The sequence below is a fragment of the Penaeus japonicus genome, unplaced genomic scaffold, assembly GCF_977035675.1.
Source record: "Penaeus japonicus unplaced genomic scaffold, GWHDUDI00000001_assembly GWHDUDI00000002, whole genome shotgun sequence".
Classification (NCBI taxonomy): domain Eukaryota; kingdom Metazoa; phylum Arthropoda; class Malacostraca; order Decapoda; family Penaeidae; genus Penaeus; species Penaeus japonicus.
Window position 1 is genome coordinate 30504054 of NW_028234404.1, and position 7500 is coordinate 30511553.

Genomic DNA, 7500 nt, shown 5'->3' on the forward strand with positions numbered 1-7500 from the left:
ATATATATATACACACATATTACATATACAGATATATAGTACACACATTATATACAATACATATATATAAACACATATGGTATATACAATATACACACACATATATACATATACATATATATATACACACATATATACATATACATATATATATACACACATATATACATATACATATATATACACACATATATACATAAACATATATATATACACACATATATACATATCATATTAAAAAAAAAAAAATATATACACCACATATATACATAATACATATATATATACACACATATATACATATACATAATATATAGTATAACCACACATATCATAACATATACATATATATATACACACATATAATATACATATACATACACATATATACACATAATAATATACATATACAATATAATATATATACATACATATACATATACATATATACACATACATATACAAAACATGTATATATACAACACAAGTCATACATATACATATATATATACACACATATAAAACATATATATTACACCCAGATACAATATAGATATACCACATATACAATATATATACACACATAAACATATATATACACACATATACATATATATAACACACATATACATAATATTTATTACACACTAATACATATATATATACACACATAATACATATACACCTATACGACACAATATACATACCACACATATACCCACATATACATATATATACATACACACATAATACATATATAATACATTACACATATACCTATATATAAACACACATTTACATATATATACACACTATACATAATATAATACACAAACATATACATATATATAACACACATAATACATATATAATACACACATATACATTTTTATATAAATATATATATACTATATATATATAGATACATAAACATATACATATTAATACTCACATACATGAACATAATTATATACACATATATTACATATACATATTTATACACCATATACTGATACTATTTATATACATATAATACAATAACATATATATACACAATATATATATATATAGATATATATATATATTATATATTATTATATATACATGCATATGCTATACCATTAGACATATATATATACCTATACATATAATACTATTCATATACATATTAAATATACATATATATACATACTACATAGAAATATACCATATATATACATAATCAATATACATCATATATACCATCTAAATATACATATATATACATATAAAATATTCATACATATACATATACATATAAGTATAAACATAAATATACATATAAATATAATTATACATTTATACATATAACATCTACATATACATATAAACTAACATATTATACCATATACATATATATTTACTTAAATATACTATATATCATATATACATATGATATACATATATATTACATATACATATATATATATTACATATGAATTATACATATATACATATACATATATATACACATATACATACATATATATACATATACATATATATACACATATATATATACACACATATACATATACATACACACATATACATATACATATACATACATATATATACACATACATACACACATATATACATACATACACACATATATACATACATATACATACACACATATACACATACATATACATACACACATACATATACATACACACATACACATACATATATATACACACATATACACATACATATACATACACATATATACACATACATATACATACACACATATACACATACATATACATACATACATATACACATACATATACATTTATACTATACACACATTCCCAAAAAATTTATATATATATTAAAATACCTATATAGATATATGAATATATTATATATATGTGTGTATATATATACATCAAATGTATATATACATATACATATATATATATACATATACATATAAATATATATATATACATATACATATAAATATACATATATATACATATACATATAAATATACATATATATACATATACATATAAATATACATATATATACATATAAATATACATATATATACATATAAATATTCATACATATACATATACATATAAGTATACACATATATATACAGATTATCATATAAAATATACAATATCACTATATATCATATAAATTATACATATATATTGACAACTACATATACATTAAATAAATATATAGTATATACTTTATACTATATATATCATACATATACTTAATAAAATATTCAACACACATATATATATACAAAAGAATATACATTGATATATACATATACAATATATATATATATACATATGAATATACATTAATACAACATATACATATATATATATATATCTATATGAATATACATATATGTTATACATATGAATATACATATCTGTAATATACATATGATTATACATTTATATACATATGAATATACATACTATATACCTATTATATATATACCTACACACACGCACATACATTATACATATATACATTTAAATATATATAACTATGATATTAAAAATATATATATATATAATATATTACACACATATGCATATAGATATTTATATACACACACACGTAGTTATACATATACATATACATATATGTTATTACAGGCATATCGATATATTATATATATACATATACCAAGGCATATACATATACATATATATACATATACATACATATATATAAACATATCACCCCATATATGGGGGCATACATATACATTATATATACATTTATATATATACACACATTTTATACATTACACACATATATATATATACATACATAGATATATGAATGTATGTACACACCTATATATGTGTGTATATACACACATATGTTATATTGTATATATCTCATATACATATACATATATGTAAAATTCATATATGGACCTAGATTGTATATATATACAAATATACATATATGTATATATATACACATTACACTAATATGTATATACACATATACATATATGTATATCTATTACCACATATACATATATGTATATATACATATCCATTTCAGTAAGATATACATATACCTATAAGATAAATACCATATACATATATTGTATATATACATATACATATATGTATATATACATATACCATATATGTTATATCTAATTACATCTATGTATATATAACATAATATATGTATATTATATACATATACATATATGTATATATACATATTCATATATGTATATATACACATACATATATGTATATATATACACATAACATATATGTATATATATACACATACATATATGTTAATATTATATAACACACATACATATATGTATATATATAAACACACATAACATATATGTATATATATACACACATACATTATATGTATAATATACCATACATATATGTATATATATACATTAAGTACACATACAAATATGTATATATATATACACACATACATATATGTATATATATACACACATACAAATATGCTAATATTTATACATATTACATACTATTATGTATATATATACACACATACATATTATGTATATATATACACAACATACAATATATGTATATATATACACACATATATGTATATATATACACATACATATATGTATATATACACACATACATATATATATATATATATACACACATACATATATGTATATATATACACACATACATATATGCATATATATACACACATACATATATATATATATACACACATACATATATATATATATACACACATACATATATATATATATACACACATACATATATATATATATATACACACATAATATCTGATATTTATATAATCCATACATATATGTATTATATACACACATACATATATGTATATATATACACACATACATATATGTATATATATACACACATACATATATGTATATATATACACACATACATATATGTATATATATACACACATACATATATGTATATATATACACACATACATATATGTATATATATACACACATACATATATGTATATATATACACACATACATATATGTATATATATACACATACATATATGTATATATACACATACATATATGTATACTAATTAATATATGTATAATATACATATATGTTTTAGAAAAAAAAATAAAAATATATCACATACATAATAATGTATATATACATATATATGTAATATATATATGTTATATACATATACATATATATTTATTATACACATATGTATATATACGTAATATAATATACATATATGTATATATATACATTTACATATGTATATATTACATATACATATATGTATATATATACATATACATATATGTATATATATACATACATATATATGTATATAATTACATATACATATATGTAATATATACATATACATATATACATATATACATATACATATATGTATATATATACTATGTATTATAACATATATATACATATACATATATGTATATATATACATATACATATATGTATATATATACATATACATATATGTATATATATACATATACATATATGTATATATATACATATACATATATGTATATATACGTATATGTATATATATACATATATGTATATGTATATATATACATATACGTATATGTACATATACATATATGTATATTTACATATAGACATATATATATATATACATATATACATATATGTATATATATACATATATACATATATGTATATATATATACATATATGTATATATACATATATACATATATGTATATATATACATATATACATAGTATGTATATATATACATAATATACATATATGTATATATACATATACATATATGTATATATATACATATTGTATATATATATACATATATGTATATATATACATATATAAATACATATATACATATTTGTATATATATACATACATATATACATATTTGTATATATATACATATATACATATATGTATATTATATATATACATATATACATATATGTATATATATATATACATATACATATAAGTATACATATATGCATATATTATATATATACTTATATACATATATACATATATGTATATATACATATATACATATATGTATATATATACTTATATACATATATACATATATGTATATATATACATATATACATATATGTATATATATACTGTACTATATACATATATACATATATGTATATATATACCTATATACATATATACATATATGATGTATATATACATATATGTATATATGCTGGATATATACATATATGTATATATACATACATATAGACATATATATACATACATATATACATATATGTATAATTATATACATATATACATATATATATACATATACATATATGTATATATACATACTATATACATATATGTATATATACATCATATATACATATATGTATATATGATGTATATATACATATATGTATATATACATCATATATACATATATGTATATATACATCATATATACATATATGTATATATACATCATATATACATATATGTATATATACATCATATATACATATATGTATATATGATGTATATATACATATATGTATATATACATATATGTATATATATACATATATACATATATGTATATATATACATATATACATATATGTATATATATACATACATATATACATATGTATATATACATACATATATACATATGTATATATACATACATATATACATATGTATATATATACATACATATATACATATGTATATATATACATACATATATACATATGTATATATATACATACATATATACATATATGTATATATATACATACATATATACATATATGTATATATACATACATTATATATATATATATTACATATATATGTTAATAAAGAAGGTCTAGTGTATATCCAAAAGCCTTACCTCTGAAGCAGGGATATTAACAGAATGATAAAAAGTGCCATCAGCTTCAGGCCCCGACGTCCAGTCTCCATAAACTATATCTTCTTTTATCCACACTAAAGATTTTGGATCATCAAAGTCTGTAAATGTTTCTAGTTCTGATATATACACATATAGATCCAGATTATCACCATCCTGGAATAAATTTAGGGCCGGTGTGCGTGCACGAGTGACTTGCTGCCCTTCGGGTCCTCCCTGGGGTCCAGTTGGCTGCTGCGGCCGTCTAAGGATAGAGAGACATTGCACAAATATGAAAACCTTAATTATGCTTTTACAATACCATTAACACTATCGTCACCACTATCAGTCTCTCCCTTCCAATATGAAGCACCTGATATTCTCACCTGAAGAATGATGTGATGAAATAGATGATTATGGCTCTGATGATGAGAGATTTGGTGATTCCCATGAAAGACTCCCCAGCTGTGGGCTGGCGGGCCTGCTGGCCATTTTGTGCAGCTGCAGCATCCGATTCTGCTGCCACTTGTTGGTCACCTTCTCCTTCTCCTCCTCCTTCACGAGCAGCAACCAGCTCACCCTGTCGAAACATTTTTGAAATTTCATTATCTAATTGTTGGATATATCAATGATAATGATAAATGCATATACATTACATATACATATACATATACATATACATACACACACACACACACATAAAAAAAATTGAAATAACATATTGATAAATATATATCTTTTCATGTACATCTGGTGGCTGTAATTAGAACTACAGGAGTAAAGTAGATTTAAGATCGCAATCCTTACCTAGCAACTTACCATCGTTTGGTGAATCATATCTTACCATTGCTGGTAAATACTTTACAATTGCATGTTAGTCAATCCAGAAGAGAATCTTTTACTTATCCATCAAAATACTGGAAAATTGCAATGCTAGTTCCAGAAGTAGAAGATAAAATTTTCAAAACTAATGTTCTCATAAATAGGATTTTCCTTATTCATTTCTCCACTGGGGCTTCAAATACATCTATATTCTCTTATCTTAAATTAATTCACTTTCATGGCAATTCCATCCTTATAGGAATATTACACTTTAGACTTTGCACCTAGGTATATCTCTTATTTCATAACACAACTTACATAAGAACTGTATATATTGTGTATATAATGCCTGAAAACAAACAAACAAAACACATACATATATCATTTGCACAATCATATTTGATAAACATAAATAATCAGTATTTGCTTCAGGAGCAAGCATATTACTCATCACTTTTATCAGATTTCTAGATAACTTCTGATTTAACCCTATGACGACGGTGCGTCACACCCGTGTGACACAGCCAAACTCCCGATGCCGAGGCGTCAAGCCAGTGTGACGATTTCAATGCAATATTGCAATCGCCCGGCATAGGGGTCTTCGCGTAGCGAGTGCCCCGTCGGGAAAGGGTTAAAGTCCTCTGCACAGTTGATCTTGTTTCT

General features: G+C 20.8%; 1 protein-coding gene across 2 annotated transcripts in view; it reads right to left on the reverse strand.

The window, feature by feature from the left end:
• Positions 1 to 7500, reverse strand: part of LOC122261174 (putative lipid scramblase CLPTM1) — a 41693-nt gene that overhangs the window by 26991 nt on the left and 7202 nt on the right. The window contains exons 2-3 of one of the 2 annotated variants that reach the window (XM_043028711.2): positions 6402 to 6595; positions 6019 to 6280 (exon numbers count right to left, since the gene is read on the reverse strand). In XM_043028711.2, the coding sequence (XP_042884645.1) occupies positions 6019 to 6280; positions 6402 to 6595 (456 nt within the window). Of the gene's footprint in view, positions 1 to 6018; positions 6281 to 6401 lie in introns of both variants that reach the window. The other variant, XM_086549457.1, reaches the window with a different exon arrangement.